A 19,092-nucleotide genomic window follows, 5' to 3' on the forward strand; every position below is an offset into this window, starting at 1 on the left:
CCCAGGGGCTGTGTCCCGCAGGGGCTGTCCTGCAGGGGCTGTCTCTCCCAGGGGCTGTCTCTCCCAGGGGCTGTCTCCCAGGGGCTGTGTCCCGCAGGGGCTGTCCTGCAGGGGCTGTCTCTCCCAGGGGCTGTCTCCCAGGGGCTGTGTCCCGCAGGGGCTGTCTCTCCCAGGAGCTGTCTCTCCCAGGGGCTGTCTCCCAGGGGCTGTCTCCCAGGGGCTGTGTCCCGCAGGGGCTGTCCTGCAGGGGCTGTCTCTCCCAGGGGCTGTCCTGCAGGGGCTGTCTCTCCCAGGGGCTGTCTCCCACGGGCTGTGCCCTGCAGGGGCTGTCTCTCCCAGGGGCTGTCTCCCAGGGGCTGTGCCCTGCAGGGGCTGTCTCTCCCAGGGGCTGTCTCCCAGGGGCTGTGTCCTGCAGGGCTGCTCTGCAGTGCCAGAGGGGCAGGGATGAATTTTTCAGTGCTTTTGCATATTTTCAATCTATTTACACAGCTGTGAAGGGTGCCAGGGGGATCTGTTCCCCCCTGCCTGTGTCCTGCCATGGGTGAGATGGGGCAGAGAGCAGGGTGAAGCCTCCCCCCTGCCCCTTGCCCTTTTGCTGCACACGTTCTGGAGCTATTTTGGGGAACCACCTCCCTGGCCAGGGCTCAGCAGCAGCCTGGCTGCTGTGGGTGATGGGATCCCAGAGCTGCAGGGAAGAGGCTTGTGCAGGTCTTGGGATACTCAGGATCAGCTCTGGGGAGGGGAAGGAGAAGGAGAAGGGCTCTCTGTTGGAGACACAGCCCTTGGAGAAGACTCTGGCTCCTGCCCTGGCTGGGCACAGAAGCAGCTGGGGGCCCTGGGACAGAGCTGGCTGCGGTGCAGGCAGAGCCCAGCCATGGCATGAGGGCAGCCAGGGCTGAAAATAGAGACACTGCTCCACGACAGGAGGCTGATGGAGCCTTACAGCCAAGCCTGGGTGGGAGGTGAGATGCAGAGATACCTACAGCCTGGAAAATCACAGCTTGGACTGCCCCAGCTGTTGCCCAAGGACCTCCTCCAGCCCAGTCTTCCTGGAAGGAGAAATGAGAAACCACAGCCCTGAGCCTGCTCTCAGCTGGGTTAATCTCCCCCTTTCCTAGAATCCCAGCATGGAGGGGGCTGGAAGGGACCTCTGACGTCCACCCCCCCTGCAGGGTCACCTACAGCAGCAGGATAACAATGGCCAGGTGGGTTTGGAATCCCTCCAGAGGATCTCTCCCCTCTGGGGCTGCTCTGCTGTAGGCTCTCAGCCCCAGGGCTCTCAGCCTTTGCTCCTCACAGAGCTGCTTCAGGCCCCTCAGCAACTGTGCAGCCTCCTCTGGACTCTCTCCAGTAGTTTCCTACCTCTCTCAAACTGGGGAGCTCAGACCTGGATGCACTGCTCCAGAAGTGGCCTCACCTGGCCAGAGCAGAGGGTTGCAGCCCTGTCCAAGGCTGCATTCCCAGCTGCATCTCACTGCCAGGCTGGTGCTGCCTGCCCTGAGCTGGGGACGCTGGGCACCATCCTGCCCATGCCACTCATTCCCTGGGGCTGAGGCAGGGATTTGCCCAGGACCTCACTCTGTGTGGGGCTGCCACACTCACACTCACCTGGGACGAGCAAGGGGAGAGGTGTGACGTGCCCATGCCCGTGGGCACAGGGGCACTGCAGGGTGGGCAGCAGGAGTCAGCTGGGCAGGGATTAGGTGCATTAAGTTGCAGGACAAAACAAAGAGATTGCTGAGGTTTAACCAGCTCAGTGCAGTGACCTAAAGAGCTTTAGTGGGCAGAGACAACTGGACCAAGACGTGCTTGGCACAGTGAGGGCAGCCAGCCTGGCAGCATGCAGGGCAGAGGGCACAGAATACCCTGGGCTGGAGGGGAGCCTCAGAGGCCACCTTGTCCAACCCCCTGCAGTCAGCAGGGACAGATTTTAGAGCAGGTTGCTCAAGGCCACATCGAGTTTGACCCTGGCTGTCTCCAGGGATGGGACCTGCACCACCTCCCTGGGTGACCTGCTCCAGTCTTTCACTGCCCTCATGGTGCAGAGCTTCCTCCAAAGGAACAGGAAGCAGCTCCCCAAGCCTGGAAACCCACCAGAGCCAGGGCAGGGCCCTGCCTGGGGACGTGGGGACAAGGCTGTGCTGGGCTAGGGGTGCTGGGGCAGGGGGAGATATGGTGCTGGGGAGGAGGGCTGCTTGCTTTGGTCACTCACACGGCCCTGGGCACCTCTACTGCTCTTCACTCAGGGGATGGGGTGGCTGCAGACACACAGTGACCCTTGCCCCTTGGGTCTGGGGGTGCAACAGACTTCTGGGGGTTGTCTGAGCAGGCATGGAGTGATTGGACTAGAAAGAGAGGACTGATCAGCATTTCTTCACAGAGCTGAACTGAAGCTTGAAGCAGGAAGGTGTCTGACCCAGAGGCTGATTGCCACACGGTGGGGGGTAGATGAATAAACTCCTGGGCTCTAAAGAGCTGAGAACATGTCCGGATGTGCTCCTGGTCCCGGTGCGGTGACCTCGCAGTATCACTTAGGTTGGAAAGGACCTCGAGGATCCTCGAGTCCAACCTATCAACCTCCAGCCCCCTCGGACAGCTCAGGGGCAGCCCAGGCTGGGCTCAGCTGCCCAAAGCTGTAAATCAAGAGCCAAGGGGGCAATTCCCACCCTCTGAGGCCAGCTGGGGCTAACTGGGGCCTCTTAAAGGAGTAAAGGCTGGAGCGGGGAGAGGGAAGGAGTGGAGGCTGGAGGGGCCCCAGAAGGAGAGGGTTAAGGGCAGGGGACGACGTCTTTGAAGTGCTAACGCTTGGGTTGGTGCAGAGATACAGGCTGGGCTGGGGGGACGCTGTGGGGAGAGCCGGGGGGATGCTGTGACACGAAGCCAGGCTGGGCTGAGGACCCCAGCGCCGGGGACCCCTGCCGGTGCCGGCGCGGAGCTGGCGGCCGCGCTCGTCCGCGGCGCCGGGCAGGCTCCTGCAGCGCCCTCTTGTGGCAGCGCCTGGAGAGGCTCTGGGCACCTGCGGGTGGCCTCCCCAGAGCCGTCCCGGGTCGGCAGCTCTCTGCTCCTCATCGCCGTCGCTCTGGCACTGTCCCTTTCCGATCCTCTCCATCATTTTCACCCCGTCCCTGTCCCCCCTCCAGCGCTCTCATGCTGTCCTTGTCCTCCCTCCATCGCCCTTCCACTGTCCCTCTATCCCCTCCATCACCCTGTTGCCTCTCCACCACCCTCACCCCATCCCTGTCCCCCTCCAGCACTCTCACATCAGCCTCTCAGCAGAATTTCATCCCTGGGAAGCTTCTGTCTCTGCCCACCAGTGCCTGCACCCTGCCACCCTCCCTGGCACCGGCCTTGTGCCAACACACCTCATTGGGGCTCGCCCAAAGGAATTAAGAGGGCAAGGAGGGAAGCTGGGGTTGGGTATTATCATGCCATGGTAATTTCCTTTTTTCCCAGAGAGAGGCACAATAATCTGCTGCCCCCACCCCGTGGGGGTGCTCTTTATGTAAGGTGATTGCTGGCAGCAGGGCAGAGGTTATGTAAAGCCCTGGGCTCCTGGGGCAGGGGATGCTCCTGGGGCCAGGACTGAGGCACCAGGCTGCTGCCCTGCCTTTTACCCTCTGACCTTCTCCTGGAGGTGGTGTGAATTTTCCCTCTCCAAATCCATGGCCCAAACCAGCCCAGGACCCTCCAGCAGGACTTTGATGGTGTCCTCATCGTGCCTGAGCAGCCTGATGCTGGTGTCAGCCAGAGCTTTCTGGGGTGGCACAGGGTTCCTGCACTGTACAGGACACTGGGGGGGGGGGGGGGGGGGGGGGGGCATGGGCTGGGTCACTGCTAAACTAAACCAGGATGGTCCCTGACTGGTGCTGTGGGAGGCTCCTGGCCAGTGGCTGGACCATCCTTATGCATCCAGAAGGGAACATGGACACTCAGGTGCCAGCACAGCTGTCTGTGATGGGAGACACAGCTTGCTGCACCCCACAGCCCAGCTTTGGGGAGCCCCAGGGGCTGGGGACCTGCAGGGACATGCAGGAGTCAGTGGATGAAGATCTATCAGGCATCACATCTCACTCCAGCATCACCCTGGGGAGCTGCTCTTACCCCTCCACCCCTAAATCCAGGTCTCAGATGTGGCCACAGCCCCACTTCCCATCACCCCTCCATGAGGTTTAACTGCCCTTGCAGGGCTGAATGGGAAGAGCCATTCCCAGCCCCAGGAGATGGAGAGAGCCCAGCTGCCTTTCCCCATCCTTTGGGATCCTGAAGGCAGCATTCCCTGGGCACCCAGAGCATCCTCATCCCAGCTAAAGGTGCACTTCTCTGCATCAGGAAGCTGTGGGGAGCCCTGGGACCTCCTCCTGCCCTCCCAGCCTCACTAACCCCAGCAGCCTCCGCACCAGGTAGGGAAACGGGAAGGAGGCTCTGAACCGAGGTCATGTTCCAGCTACAGATCCTGCAGGAACACCAAGTGTGAGGAGAGAGGAAGCACACTGAGACCAAAGGGTGAGGAGGAGCTGCTGCACCAGAGGATCTGCAGTGGTTTGGCTCTGGCTGCTTTCACGGAGTTGATTTCAATATTTTTATTAAGGCCTTCCCCTGCAGTTCTTTTAAGCAGGTTCTGCTCTAATCAGGTCAAAAGCTGATTTGCAAATAATCACCAGGGAGGGGGGGAAAGGGATTGAAACCCAAGCTGTGCATTTCATACCATTAATTGAAAGCCTGAGAGAGATAAATGTGTCCCTGGGCCTGGCTGAGACCTGTAAGCTGCTATTAGCAGCAAACTCCTCTCCCAGTTTGAGGAATCATCTCCTGGGTGGGATTATGGCTCTGCACGCATGGGAGAACCCCAGCAGGCTGTGATTTGGTGAGAGGGCAGAAGTGAGGGAGCGTGGAGGAGACAGGAGGTGCTGGAGCATCTGTGAGCTCCACGGGGGGCAGCACAGCCCCAAGCAGTTGTCTGGAAGCAGGAGAAAGGCAAATCCCTCCCAGTGCTCAAATATTTCTCTGTCACCCATTCAGGAGCTCATTGGTGACCTTCCAGAGCCGTTTCAGGACAGAGCCTGAGCTGATCCACACCTGCACAGCTGCAGCAGGGCAGGGACCTCAGACACCCACAGCAGCACTCAGCACGTTATCCACGTCGGAGGAGGGAAGAGAAGTCAGAGAAATCCACCCTGGTGTTAATTGCAAACCATTAGCAGAGCTTATTTGCTAATCCCAGTCCTAATCACCTCCTCGGTTGCATTTCAGCACTTAAGGACACGGCAGGGAACGAACGAAACAGAGCAAAGTTTACTTCTGCTGGTGCCCGGCTGTGGAGCGTGGGCAGCCCAGGGCGAGCAGCCCAGAACTGGTAACCCACACTGCGCAGCCCAGGGCGGGCAGCCCAGTGTGGGCAGGCCACTGAGGGCAGCCCAGGATGGGCAGCCCAAGGCTGGCAGCCCAGCCCGGGCAGCCCGGTGCAGGCAGCAGCCTGGCAGCAGGCGGTGCAGAGGCGAGAAGCGATGGCTGCGGCACGGCGCTGCTGTCTCACACCAAGGGAGTCGCAGCACATTCATGAGTCAGTGGAACCCCTCCCCCCTCCCCCCTCCCCCCCACCCTCCCCCAGCCCCAGTCCAGTGGGTTGGGGGTTCTGTAATTAAAAACCGGCAAAGGAACTCGGGCAGGTGAGCTCGGGGGCCTGCGGCGCGCCGGGGAGCTCAGGGGGCCGGCGGCGGGCAGGTGAGCTCAGGGGGCCGGCGGCGCGCCGGGGAGCTGCGGCTGGGGGAGCCTGGAGCAGCAAAGCGAGGCCGCGCTGGTGGCTTGGCCGCGGGGCGCCGGTGGCACGGTGCCGGTGAGCGTCGTGGCTGTGTCCGGTGAAGGCTCACGGGGGAGCTGTCCTGGCTGCGCTGTTGTCCTTCCCGGTGGGACAGGGGCGATGCTGTCAGGTCTGCGCTCTCCATCCCGAGGCCGGCTCGGGGCTGGCAGGGCAGCGATGGGGACAGCGATGCCAGAGCCCCGCACAAGCCTTCCGTCCAGAGAAGGATTCTTCATCCTGAGCCTTCCTTGTGCCTTCTCACCCCTCCGGCGCCCACAGCGACAGCTCTGCTGCAAGGTGACTCCTGGGGGGCCCAAGGACTCGTGCTGGAAGCAGGGGGAGGTTCCAAGTGCCACCAGAGCAGTCCCAAAGAGCCAGCTTGGCGGGAGGCAAACGGTGCCAGTGCCACGGTGAGGATCAGTCCTCTTCTGCTTTCTGCCCCCGGGGGTGCACAGTCCGGAGCCAAAGTCACCATCCAGGGATGGGGAAGTGGAGTGACCCCACGACCACTTGATCCCCCACTGAGGCTTCCATGGGGACACGGTCCCACCAGTGTCCTGCTGGCTCAGAGTCTTGGGGACCCTTCCTGGGGGGCAGTGGGGCTGGGACAGCCCCAAGGTGGTTGCCCTGAACCTGCTGCCTTTGAGGGAGAGGTGACCCCAGAGCAGAGGTTCCTATAAACACCCCCAGCCCTGGCAGGATCCTCCAGGGACCCCAGACCCTGCTGGGTTCCCCAACCCCAGTGCACCCCTCCCAATCTGCCACCTCACAGCATACCCCTGGACCTCTGACCCTGCAGGGTCCTTGAAGTACCCCAAACCCCAGAGTTCCCCAGGGACCCCCCCCATACAAACCCACCTTAGATTCTTCAAGGCATCCCCAGGCCCCCAGACCCTGCTGGGTTCCCCAAACCCTGCAGTCTAAATCCATAAGGCTCACCAGGAACCCCTCAAGAAACCCAGACCCTGCTGGGTCCCCAAGATTCCCCACAGCTCAGCAAGGTCATACCATGACCTCCAGACCCACAGGGTCCACCTGGGACCCTCAGACCATCAGACTCCCCAGAAGCCCAGACCCTGCTGAGCCCCTCCCCCCATCCCATGGCATCCCTCAGACCCTGCGGCGTTCTCCCAGATCCCCCAGGGCACCACCCCACCAGACTTCTCAAGACCCCCTCAAGAGCTCCAGACCCCAAAGGGTTCCCCCACCCTATAGGGTCCCCTGGATTCCACGGGCCCCAGAACCCCCAAACTCTGCAGGATCCCAACCGATTAGATTCCTCAGGACACCCTCAAGGTCACTAGGAACTGCTGTGTCCCCCCACCTCATTGTGGTCCCCCAAACCCTGCAGAGGCCTCCCAGAGCCCCCAGATCCTGCAGGGTCCCAACCCATCAGAGTGCCCAGGACCCCCTCAAGGTCTGGCTCCCCCAGATTCCCAGCAGAGTCTGGAGATCAAGGACTCCAGACCGCTCTGGGTCCCCCCACCCCACGAGGTCCCCCAAATCCGGCAGGGTCCCTCTCAAAGCCCCCAGACCCTCGCAGCTCCCCACCCCCCAGGTCCTTCCCTAGGCCGGGCTGCGGGGGGAGGCGGGCAGCCGCCGTGCGGCGGCAGCCGGTGATGCGCTGCCACGGGAACGGGCAGGGGCCCAGGGGACGCAGCTGCGGAGGGCGCGGGCGGCGGCCAGGAGAGCGGCGGGCCGGGGCCGGGGGCGGCGGCGGAGCCCCTTCTGCAGGCGCTGGCTCTGCGCTGCCAGCGCTAGCTGGGCCTGTGCCACGCTGGTGCCCAGCCTGCCCAGCGCCTCGGCGCGGGCGGCCAGGCGGAGCTCGGCGTGCCGCAGGGCGCAGTGAACCTGCCGGACGCGGCCCTCCAGCTCCGCCGCCGCCCGACGGCGACACTCGGCCGCCACCAGCCTCCGCCGCGCCGCCGCCAGCTCCACCGACCCGGGGCTGCTGCTGCTCTTGGTGCCGCCGCCGGTGCCGCTGCCGGTGCCGGTGCCCGCGGTGGTACCGCTGCGGTCGGGGTGCTGTTCGCCTCCCGCTGTCGGACCCGGATCCGCCGCTGTCGCTGCCGCCATGGGAACGGGAACGGGAGCCGGGCAGCGCCGCGGAGAAGGATATATAGCCCGGGGGCGGTGCCGGCTCCGTACGGCTCGGCCCCGCCGGGGGCGGCTCCGGCACCGGCTCCGCACCGGCACGGGGTGGGAAACGGGAGCGGGCCCGGCCGGTACAGTAAAGCCCCGGCGGGGGATGCCCGGGCTCAGTATGGCCCCGTACGGCGCTGGCACCGGGTTGGGTATGGTTCGATGCGGCAGGACCCCGGCCTCGGTACAGCCTGGTACGGCACCGGCACCTTGCACCTGCACGGCACCAGGCCGGGTATGGCTCAGTAAGAAACCAATAACGGGCTCGGTATAGCTCGGTACGGCACGGCATTGCATGGCACCGGCACAGCCCGGTACAGCACCGATTCCTGCATGGCACCGGGCTGGGTATGGCTCCGTGCGGCGCGGCACGGCTCGGTACGGCACCGGCTGGGTCCCGTTAGTGGTTTGTTGCGCTGGAAACCTTCCCTCCCTTTGCGGGGACAATGAGAAATGAGGAGCTGGGAAGGGGGAAGGTCACTGGGAAAGGCTGAGTCGGGAGGGGGTTACTGGGAAGGGTTAGGGTGAAAGGCTGGGCTGGGCTGCTGGAGCAGCTGGGTCCCTGCCTGCAGCCCCGGGAGAAGTAGCTCAGGAAGCTCCCAGTACTGGCTGGGGGGTGCCGGTGCCCCCCCCCCAGCCTGCAGCAGGCGAAAGGGCAGGGGGGCAGCTCTCATGCCATCCCCTCCGGGCTGGGTTTGGGTGCCCCAGCCTGGGGGTGTCCCAGCCTTGGGGCACAGGGGACGTGGCAGCAGGGCAGGGGGTCCTTGCTCGGTGATGGTTACAGCAACGTCTCTGCCAACGTCATTAGCATTGAGGATGCTGTTAATGGAGCCGAGAGTGGGTTGAGTTGGCACAGGGAGGGGGGCTGGAGTGGGAGGGGGGCTGCTGCCCCCCTGCTCCCCCCTGAGGAGCCTGGGGGTTGGGATTCTTCCAGCTGGGACGTCACCCTCAGGGGCTGCTTCGTCACGAAGGTGCGTGGGGCGAAGCCTGCTTTTGTTTCACAGAGAGAGGATAAAAAGGATGATAGGAACCTGGTGCCAGGGCCTCATCCCACGCCCAGGCAGGAGCAAAAGCCTGAGCTGACAAACCAAGCCTGAATCTGTTCCAGGCAGAGCCACATCCAGGCCCATGCCGGGTGCCATCCCCGCCCCACGTGGGCTGGTGGCAGCTTTGCTTCCCTTACCTTAAGAGGGAACAAACCCACCCTGTCCCCTGTGCTGTGCCTGGCATTGCTGCTCCTGCCAGAGCTGCCACAGGGCTGCCAGACGCCGGAGCAGCGTCAGAGGCTGCTGCGTCAGCGCCCCCGGCCCCCGCTGCCTGCTTGTCCCTTCCCTGCCCAGCTCCCACCACATCTCCACTGCCTGCTGCTGGGGACAGGGCCCCGACGCTCCCTGAAGCTCTGCAGGCTGCAGCCCAGGCTGCAGCAAAGCCAAGGCTCAGGAGGAACCACCTCTGTGTACGATGCAAACACTGCTGGAAAGAGGGGTTGGGGATTTGGGGGGTGCTGCTCCATCGCAGGCTCAGGGTCAAAGCACTGCTGCGGCTCCCTCTGCCCCCAGCCCACAGGAACCGTGGGCACAGGCTGGTGTTGAACACAACATCTTCCTCTCTCAGGGTTTGCTCTGCTTTGGTGGAACCTGAACCCCCAAGGGTATCCCCAAAGGGGCAAAGGGCTGGGATCTGTCCTGCAGTGAGCTTCCCTCATTCCCTGCTCACAAAACCATTGCTCTTTGGGGCCACCCCCCAGGGCTCTGCTGTTTGTCACCTTCCCAGCTCCAGTCCCTGGCCCAGGGTGAGAAAAAATAAATGGGAACAGGGAGCAGTGCTCCAGAAAAGTGGAGCCTTATTTCAGGCAGTGAGTAATTAACAGTGGTGCCACCTCTCCCAGTCTGTACAAGACTTTTCCCCAGGTGCCCCCCGTTGCTAGGGCAGGGGGAACCCAGGCACTGCTCTCTTATCCTGGCCCAGTTTAAAGGAAGGAATCCTGCACCAGGATTTCAGCTTTAAGCTCCAGGACTCCCAGGTCAACCCAGCTCATTGCTTTGCTGCCCTAGACCCAACAACACTGACAGCAGCAGTGTGGGGTTGAAGCCCTGGCACACGGTGGCAGCTGGGCTGGGAGGTGATGGGGCCTGGGGACAAGGCAGGAGCTGAGGGGCAGGAAGTGTGGTGCTGGGCTCGAGGGGCCACACTGCTGCTTGACACATCCTGGCAGTGCCAGGCTTGATGGAGCAGTGCTGGGAGAGGTTTGGTGGCTGGAAGCCGTGCTGAAGGCACCTGGCAGAGCAGACAACACATTTCCAAGCAGTGCTTTGAGTTACAGACAAATGAGAAGGTGGTCAGGGAAACGACACCGGCTGGGATCCTGCACAGCCTCCCTGTGCCAGAGGCTGCAGGAAAGGCTTTGTGCCCCTTGGAGAAGGAATGAGCTGCTTGGCACTGGCACCATCCTTACATTGATTTTCTCTCTCCTCTTTCCTCTCAGAATCCGGTTGTTGTGTCTGAGATGCTCCAGCTACATCCTCCGTGTGTGGCTGCGGATCCGCCAGGCTCCTTCCCCACCTGCCCTGCTGCTTCCTTCCTCTCCTGGCTTCCCTCCTTTCCCCCAGCCCTTCGCGGCAGGATCCAAGCCCCCAGGAGTGAGGCAGCAGCTCTCCGGAGAGAAGCCCTGCGGGCCCTTGGCGGCAGGGTCGCTGGAGGCAGGGGCGCTTGGGGACAGGGTCCCTGGGGACCGGGAGCGGGCGGCGGGCGCGCGCGGGGCGGGGCCGTGCGGAGCAGCTTCGCGGCCGCCCTCTGCTGTCCCTCGCGGCGCGCCGTCGGCCGGGTCACGTGGCGCACCTGGCCAGGTGAGGCGGGGCCGGGCCGGGCGCCGTCCCTGGCTCGCAGGTACCGCCGCGGCGGGGTGGGGGTCGCGATGCCGTCCTGAGGGGAGCGGCGGGGCCCGGCCCTGGCCTCAGCCCCCGGCCCTGGCTTCGGGCCCCTGCCCGCCGCCGCTCGGCGCTTTCCCCGGCGGGGCCGCCCGGGCCGGGCCTGGGGGCAGCGGCAGGCCGCGGCCGGGAGGGAGGGACTGCGGGAAGGAGGTGCGGGAGCTGCTCCCCTCCGTGCCTCAGGGGTCCGCACGCTGGCCCCGAGCCCGGGCTGCCGGCCCTCGGCCGAGACCTGCTTCGCACTTCTCCGTGCGCCCCGGGCCTGCCCCGCACGGAGCCCCCGGGCCGTGCCCCGCCGCCCTCACCGGGGCTGGGGCACAGCTTCCTCTCTAACCCCCTCCCCACCGCCCTGCTTTCGTTGTTCCACCGGCCCCGTCCCCTTCCGCTGCTCCGGGACCTTCCCTAACCTTGCCCTGGGGGTTGGTGTCGGTAGGAACCGGCTCGGGGCTGGGGTTCGGCTCTTCCCTGGCCCTTCCCGGGGTCGCTTTGGCTTTCCAAGGTGGCAAAGCGCAGCGGGGAGCAGAGCGCAGAGGCTGTGGGGCAGGGGCAGGCCGGGCCGGGCCGGTGGCCCCGCTGGAAAACGGCAGTTCTCTGCTGCCGGCTTCTGCCCACCGCTCAGGGGCCCGGGCAGGCAGAGGCGCCCCTGCCCGTGCCCAGGAAGGTTTTGCCCCTTGCAGTGCTTCCTCTACGAGGGGGAAGGGCCACATTTTGTCTCCCTGCACTCCTGTGGTGGAGCTCTGCTGGTCAGCTGGGGGCAGGGGCAGCTCCTTGCCTGGCTGTTGGTACCCCGAGGAGGTGAGGGGGGGATGAGCACGGGGAAGAGGCTGGGTCCCTGCTGCCCTGGGCCAGGGTCTCTCACTGCCCAGGGCCAGCAAAGCAGGCAGGACTCCAGCAGATTTCCTCTGGCTTTCAGCTCCTGGCAAGGCTGCTTAGAGAACTCCCTGGGCTGAGGGGAAGCTGTGCCAATCCCTCCTGAGTGCAGCTCCTCTGGCCCCTTTTTAACTCAGAGCTTTGTCCTTCCTTGTTATGGGCTGTCCCAGGTGGTGTTCCTGGGCAGGCTCACCACTGAGGTTAGCTTTTCTAACCCCCTGACAGCAGATCCTGGCCTCTGAACGATGAAGATCCTGGACCCTGGCTAACCCTTAGCTGTGCAGTCTGCTCGAGAGGCCCTCCAGAGGCAGATGCTGAAGCCCCTCAGGAGGATCTGCTGCTCTCACACGGTGCCTGTGTGAGCACAGAGGGAGCTCCCAGCGAGCTGGTGAGTGAGCTGAGCTCTGGAGTCGACTCTCAGCTGTTTGTGGCTGTGGGCTTCATTCCAGGCTGTTGCCTGTGCTGGAGAAGCTGGGGTGGGTCAGGGAGCTGGCTCTGGTGGGAGTGATGTGGTGGTCACAGAAGCAGGAGCTGTGATGGGAAGGGGCTGGAGGTTTGTGCAATGCCAGGCAGGTGATTTAATCTCAGAGTCTGCCAGTCTGCTTCTGCAGAGCTGGGAGAGTGCTCTGAGCTGTGTCTCTCTGAGCTGTCAGTGCTGTTCAGTGAGTGCTGGCTCCTGTGCAGTGCAGGAGTTGGGTCTCCTGAGGAGGCCTTGCTATGCAGACAGCTCAGGAGGCCACTCTGGGCTTCCACCACCTCAGGTGTGCCCTGCTTGGCTTTCAGTGTTGAACTGCAACACAGAAGAGATGAAGCTGGGGGGGGAGATAGAAATCCCTCTTGTGGTGCAGTGAGAGCAGCCAAAAGGCCCTGCTGGTGCTGAGCCTGGGCAGCTCAGCCCTGAGCCTGCAGCAGCTGAGGCTTTGCATTTACCATCTGGGCCAGGAGTGTGCAGAGGCAGCTCCTGGGACATGCACTGCTCACAGGCTTTGGAGGAGCTGATGGAGCCAGAATCTCCCTGGAAGGCAGTGGTGTGCTGGGGCTGCCTGCTGTGGGGCTGGGGCTGCCTGCTGTGGGGCTGGGGTCAGCAGTGGTGTGCTGGGGCTGCCTGCTGTGGGGCTGGGGCTGCCTGCTGTGGGGCTGGGGTCAGTAGTGGTGTGCTGGGGCTGCCTGCTGTGGGGCTGGGGCTGCCTGCTGTGGGGCTGGGGCTGCCTGCTGTGGGGCTGGGGCTGCCTGCTGTGGGGCTGGGGTCAGCAGTGGTGTGCTGGGGCTGCCTGCTGTGGGGCTGGGGCTGCCTGCACTGCTGAGGCCACACCTCGAACCCTGGCTCAGTGCTGGGGCCCTCACTCCAAGGAGGACATTGAGGGCTGGAGCAGGGCCAGAGAAGGGCAACAAAGCTGGGGAAGGGTCTGGGGAGGAGCAGCTGAGGGCCCTGGGGGTGTTCAGCTGGAGAAGGGGAGGCTGAGGGAGACCTCACTGCTCTCTGCAGCTCCCTGGAATGGCTTCAGGTGGCACCAGGAGAGGTTTAGGTTGGACATTAGAAGAATCTCTCACAGGGCTCTGAACTGCTGGCCCAGGCTGCTGGGGGAGGTGGCTGAATCCCCATCCCCAGGGGGGCAGAGCTGTGGTGCTGAGGGCCAGGGGCTGGTTGGCCTGGGGGCTCTCGAAGGGCTTTTCCACCCCGGAGGATTCTGTGGCTGTCAGGGTCCTGCAGAGTCCTGCTGCCAGCTCTCTGCCCGGGGTGGCAGCACTGGGGCTGAGCCCAGGGGGCGCCGCTGCCGCTGCCTGTGCCCGCCGCTGCCTGTGCCCGCCGCTGCCTGTGCCCGCCGCTGCCTGTGCCCGCCGCTGCCTCTGCCTATCGCTGGTGATCAGCAGCTCTCTGCTGGGGGCTGGTGACCACCCCTTGGCTCTCGCCCTGCAGGTGCCGGAGGCCTGAGCCATGCTGGGCCGGGACGCGAGGCTGCCCCAGGAGCTGAACAGCCACCCCCAGCCCTGCCAGGAGGCCGTGCCCCTGCGGCCCAGGGCCCGCCAGGAGAGCGAGGTCAGCCTGGAGGTGCTCAGCGGCTCCGCGCCCGAGGCCAGGCCGGGCCGCAGGGGGCAGCCGGCGCGGGGCCGCCGGGGCCGCAGGGCCGAGCCCAAGGGCAGGGAGGCAGAGAGCAGCAGCTTCCTCCCGGGCACGGCCGAGGCCGCCCCCGGCCGGGGCTCCTGCTGCCCCTCGCTGTCCCGGGCCTGGAGCACCTACAAGGCGGTGTTCTGCTGCATCCTGACCTGCGGCAGCCGCCTCCCGGACTGCGGCGTCTGCGTGGCGCAGCCGGCGCCCGCCGAGCCCGCCGGCGACGAGGGCAAGAACGGCGACTGCAGGGGGCGGCTGGCGCACAGCCCCGGCGCCACGCCCCCCGAGCGCAACGGCAGCCGCGTCAAGAAGTCCAGCGTGGGCAGCAGCTTCAGCTACCCGGACGTGAAGCTGAAGGGCATCCCCGTGTACCCCCACCGCAGCCCCGGCCGGCAGCCCGAGCCCGAGCCCTGCCGCCCGGAGCCGCCGGCGGAGGGGGCCCGGGGGGGCGGCGCCGGGCGGGCGGCGGGGCCCGGCAGCCCCCGCAGCTCCGAGGAGTATTACTCCTTCCACGAGTCCGACCTGGAGGCCGGGGAGCTGGGGGGCTCGATGTCCAGCCGGCAGCTCGACGTGCTGATCTTCCGCAAGCTGACGGAGCTGTTCAGCGTGCACCAGATCGACGAGCTGGCCAAGTGCACCTCCGACACGGTCTTCCTGGAGAAGACCACCAAGATCTCCGACCTCATCAACAGCATCACGCAGGACTACAACCTGGACGAGCAGGACGCGGAGTGCCGGCTGGTGCGGGGCATCATCCGCATCAGCACGCGCAAGAGCCGCGCCCGGCCGCCCCCCGCCGCGCCCCCCGCCACGCCCCCCGCCCGCCGCCCGCCGCCCCGACCCCGCCCCGGAGTCCCTGCTGCTCAGCCAGGACGGTGCGTGCGGCCGCCGGGGGCTGGGGGCTGGGAGAGGGCAGGCTGGGGCTGGAGGTGAGGAGGAAACCCTTGGGAGTGAGGCTGGGGAGAGCCTGGCACAGGCTGCCCGGCGAGGCTGTGGCTGTCCCCTGCCCAGAGGTGCTCAGGGCCAGGCTGGATGAGGCCCGGAGCAGCCTGGGCTGGGGGGAGCTGTCCCTGCCCCTGGCAGGGGGTTGGAGCTGGCTGAGCTCCAGGGTCCCGCCCAGCCCAGCCCATGGCTCGGTGTGGTGATGCAGCAGGGCTGGCAGCTCACAGCCACCTTCAGGCTGAGTTTGTTTTCCCGGGAGGTGTGGGGGAGGCCCCCAGTGCAGGCCAGCCCTGCTGCTCAGCACTCCTGCTGGGTTGGCTTCCTGCTGGTATCTCCCTGCCAGGGCAGTTCGTGCTGAGCAGTGCTGAGCAGTGCTGCTGGCTCTCACCCCCACCTCCGAGCTAGGCAGGAGGACCATGAGTCAAACCTAACTGGTATGACCAGACCAGCTGGCTTGTGCCAGGGGTGGCCAGTGCCTGAGCCCTTCCCTCCTGTGCCACCAGCACTCTGCTAATGCCCCCCTCAGGTGACCAGGACAGAGGCTGTGCCTCTGGGGGGCTGCCCTCGTGCCGTGGGATGAGGAGCAGCAGTAGGCAGCCCTGCAGAGGGGGGGGAAGGGCTGTGCCTGGTGGCTCTCAGGGATGCTTTCCTCCGTGGCCTGGAGCTGCCTGAAGTGGCTGATCTGCAGCAGGGGCTCTGGGAGGGTTTGTTGTAGAGAGCCTGAAGGGTGGGGGGCAAGGGGACGTGGGGGACAGGCTGTGTGACACTGGGGCAGGGCAGCTGAGTGAGGCTGCGGAGAGCCTGGGGCAGTGCCCAGGGAGGTGGTTGAGGCTCCATCCCTGCAGACATTCAAGGCCAGGCTCCAGGTGGCCCTGGGCAGCCTGCTGTGGTTGGAGCTGTCCCTGCTGCCTGCAGGGGGGTTGCACCAGGCGGCCTCCAGGGCTGCTTCCCAGCCTGCTGCATTCTGTGCTGCAGAAGTAGCAGAGGCCACCAGGTGCCTGCTGTGCTTCCCTGGGCAGCAGCCAGCTGCTTCCTGGTGCCCAGGGCCTGTCAAGCTCAGGTCAGAAGCCAGCGAGGAGCAGACCTCTGCCTCTGTCCCCTGAGGCTGCTGCCTTCTGCAGGAGGGCCCTGGGTGCTCCTGGGCTGGGGGCTTTGAGTCCCAGCTGCCCTTCCTTGCCTCTCTCAGCCCCTCTTGGTTTCCCTTGCAGATTTGGCTGTGCAGATATCAGAGGAGACCCCAGCAGATGTGCTGGCCAGGAACATGAGGAGGCACAGCAGTGCAGGTAATGCACCCAGCCTGCAGCCCTCTGCAGCCAGGCTGCCCTGAGCCCCTGGGCTCTGTGTGGCCTGGGTGCCAGCCCTGCAGAGGCTGAGCTGCCCCTTGGGCCACCCCAAGGGCTGAAGTCCTCCTGAGCTGTGGGGTGGAGGAAGCCCAGAGGGCTGCCCAGGCCTGTGGAGTGCTCGGTGTCCAGGCCCAGGGCCTGGCCTGGCAGCTCCCAGGCCCTGGGTGTCCTCAGGCTGGGGCTGCAGCTGGGGTGTGAGCAGCTGAGGTCACAGCTGGGTTAGGCTGGGAGCAGAGGGAGCTGTGCCAAAAGGAAGCAGGGCTGTCCCCTGGGCTCCTCCTGCTGCACTCCCAGGGCTAGGGCCAGGCTCCTCCTCTGGGCACAGCTGCCTGGGGGTGGCTGCAGCACAGGCAGGGCTGGTCCTGCCCCTGGCCTTTGTGTGGCTTCCTCCTCCCCCATGATACACAAAGGCCTTGGTGGCAGCTGCCTGCCAGGCACTCAGCTGCTGTGCTTCCCCTTGGCTGATGGCAGCACCTCTGCTCTTCCCTCCCCAAGGTTCTCCAAGCAGAGATTCCTCTTTCCAAGACACAGAGACTGACTCCTCTGGGGCACCTCTGCTTCAGGTCTACTGCTGAGGAGAAGGAAAGGAGCCAAGCAGCAGGCAGGAGCTCCAGGGCTGCAGATTCCTGCTCTGCCATTCAGCTCTGCCCTGCCCTGCCCTGCCCTGCCCTGGTGAAGCCAAACTCCTGTCAGAATTTCACTGGATGTTTTGATTCCTTTGGGGACAACATGGAAAGGACACCCAGGAAGTGAGCTGTGGAGCTGCTGGAGCTGAGGAGCTGTGGAGCTGGACTGTGTGCCCAGGGAGGAGGTGATGCACAGGGAAGCCTCAGCTCCTTTGTGCCTCTGCTCTGCACACTTCACATTGAGCCTCAGCAGCCTCCCCTGCTCTGGGGCTCTGTGGTGCAGCTCCTGCCTTCTGGCACTGCAGAGCTTACCTTGGGTGGGGAGCAGGGATGGTGGCTGTGGCTGTGCCAGTGCTGAGCTGAGGGCCCAGCACCTCTAGGGACCAAAACCTCTGCTCAGAGGGGCTGGGGTGGGCCCCAAATGTTCTCTGGCCCTGGTGCTTGCTGCAGCCAGGGTCTGCCTCCTCCTGCTGCCTCCTCAGGAGAAGGTTCAGGGTAAGTTTGTTTGATCTTTGTCCTCTTGCTGGTGCCAGCTGCAGAGGGCAGGGATGCTGGCAGCTGCCCTGCTCCCATCTGCTGAGCAGCCCCTTGCAGCCTGCTGTGGCTGTTGCCAGCTGCACCTTGCCCTGTGCCTTCCCTGCCAGTCAGCTCCTGGCCACTCTGCCAAGCCCTTGGTGCTGGGAGCTGGCCAAGCCTTGGCCCCAGGCTGTGGCAGGTGGGGGAAGCATTCAGTGGTGCTCAGAGCTGGGCTGGTTCTCTCCTGCCCTGCAAGTGCCTTGCATCCAAAGCCCTCTGGAGAGGCTCTGTGAGGAGCTGCTTGGTGCTGCCCTGCCCCTGGGCACCTTCTCTCCTCCCAGCAGCAGGAGTTGTGGTCAGGGGTACCCTGAGGGCCCTGCAGCTCTGCCTCCCTGCTGCTGCCACTGAGGTGCTTACCACAAATGGAGCCCTGGCAGCTGGGGGGGCACTGGGGGCCCTTGGCCATGAACAGCAAAAGCTGAGCTGGTTTCCCAGCCCTGCCCTTGACACAGCCAGGGGGAGCCCCCAGCACTGCCCCTGCTGTGGTGGACAATGGGTTTGTGCCTCAGTGGAGCTGAAATGTGCCTTGGTTCACAGCCTGGGGTTTGCCCTCCAGGTGGGGAGGGAGGATCCAGTTCCTGCCCTGAGCTGCTCTCCACTGCCCAAAGCCCTGGGGAAGTGCAGCTCAAGGCCTGGCTGGGGCCTGGCTTTGTGAGCTGCTGCTCCCATAACTCATGGCCAGCCCTGAGGGAGGCCCTGAGGGAGGCCAGCCCTGAGGCCAGCCCTGCAGACACTGCTGGGGAGAGACTGGGAGAAGACAGCCAAGAGAGTGGGGCTGGGATTTGCTTCCCCCCTGCCTTGTTCTCCAAGGCTGTGCTGCTGCAGCAGTGGTTGGCAGCAGGGACTGGCAGCCAGGGCAGCCCAGCACTGCCAGAGGAGCTGGGGTTGGACACCAGCTGCCCAGGGCCCCCTCTGGCCTCCTGCTGCTGAGCTGCTTCCCTCAGAGCTGTGCAGAAGCTCCGGCCGGGGGCACACTGCCACAGCTCTGCTGCAGCTCTGGAGGCTGAGGGCAGTGCCAGGAGCTGCAGTGCCAGCTGCAGTGCCAGCTGCAGTGCCACCTTTGTGGTGGTGAGTCTGGGCATGAAGGGAAGGTTTAAGGATTAAGCTTGCAAAACCCCAGCCCAACCCCCGCAGGAGCCAGGCTGCCAGCTCAGACCCCTGGGGCTGCTCCTCTGGGGCTGCTCCCCTGGGGCCTCTCTGGGGCTGCTCCTCTGGGGCTGCTCCCCTGGGGGGGCCCTCTGGGGCTGCTCCCCTGGGGGCCCTCTGGGGCTGCTCCCCTGGGCCCCTCTGGGCTTCCTTTGCACTCCTTGGCCTTCAAGTGTGGTCTGCTGTGTTTTATAAAGTGAAAGCTGTGCTCTGGGCTCTGCCTCTTCCGTCCCTGCTTCCACCAGGGGGGCAGAGCAGGCTGAGCCTGGGCCCAGGCAGGGGGCTGGGGGCTGCCTGAGGCTGCTCTGCTGTTCCAGTGCTGCCCCCCTGCCAGCAGGCTGTGGAAGCTTTGCCCTCCCTGCAGCCTCTGTGCCAGCAGGGTTCTGCTTCCAGGGAGCAGAGCAGGCCCCAGGCAGGGCCAGCTCCAGCTGGTGGCAGCAGTGCCACAGCTGCCTGGGAGCCACCTCCCCAGGCTTGGGCCAGCAGAGAGACCTTCATCAGCTGGCAGCCTCCAGCAGAGCCCTGCCCAGGCTGCTGGGCAGGGGAACAGCTGCTGGTGGGGCTGGGGCCCAAGGTCCCTGCCCTGGGCACAAGGCCAGGCCCTGGCTGTGCT

At 65.0% G+C, this 19,092-nt stretch overlaps 2 protein-coding genes across 2 annotated transcripts; one reads left to right on the plus strand and one right to left on the minus strand.

The window, feature by feature from the left end:
- Nucleotides 1-7,363: 7,363 nt before the first annotated feature.
- Nucleotides 7,364-7,906, minus strand: TRNP1 (TMF1 regulated nuclear protein 1). Its single transcript, XM_068159105.1, has one exon. It carries the CDS (start codon nucleotides 7,871-7,873, stop codon nucleotides 7,364-7,366), a length of 510 nt encoding a protein of 169 aa, XP_068015206.1. The 5' UTR covers nucleotides 7,874-7,906.
- A 3,304-nt stretch (nucleotides 7,907-11,210) lies between these two features.
- Nucleotides 11,211-18,738, plus strand: KDF1 (keratinocyte differentiation factor 1). Its single transcript, XM_068159072.1, is given in 5 exon segments — nucleotides 11,211-12,124; nucleotides 13,655-14,658; nucleotides 14,660-14,721; nucleotides 15,997-16,071; nucleotides 16,627-18,738. Coding segments are annotated over 4 exon segments (1,203 nt in total). The 5' UTR covers nucleotides 11,211-12,124; nucleotides 13,655-13,672; the 3' UTR covers nucleotides 16,707-18,738.
- The last annotated feature ends 354 nt before the right edge of the window (nucleotides 18,739-19,092 follow it).

This window comes from Melanerpes formicivorus, unplaced genomic scaffold, assembly GCF_026170545.1.
Source record: "Melanerpes formicivorus ecotype bairdi unplaced genomic scaffold, bMelFor1.0.p_v2 SCAF_45, whole genome shotgun sequence".
Taxonomy (NCBI): Eukaryota; Metazoa; Chordata; class Aves; order Piciformes; family Picidae; genus Melanerpes; species Melanerpes formicivorus.

Bases quoted from the DNA above. Each gene is read 5' to 3' on its own strand.
- TRNP1 (XM_068159105.1), bottom strand. From the start codon at position 7,873: ATGGCGGCAGCGACAGCGGCGGATCCGGGTCCGACAGCGGGAGGCGAA.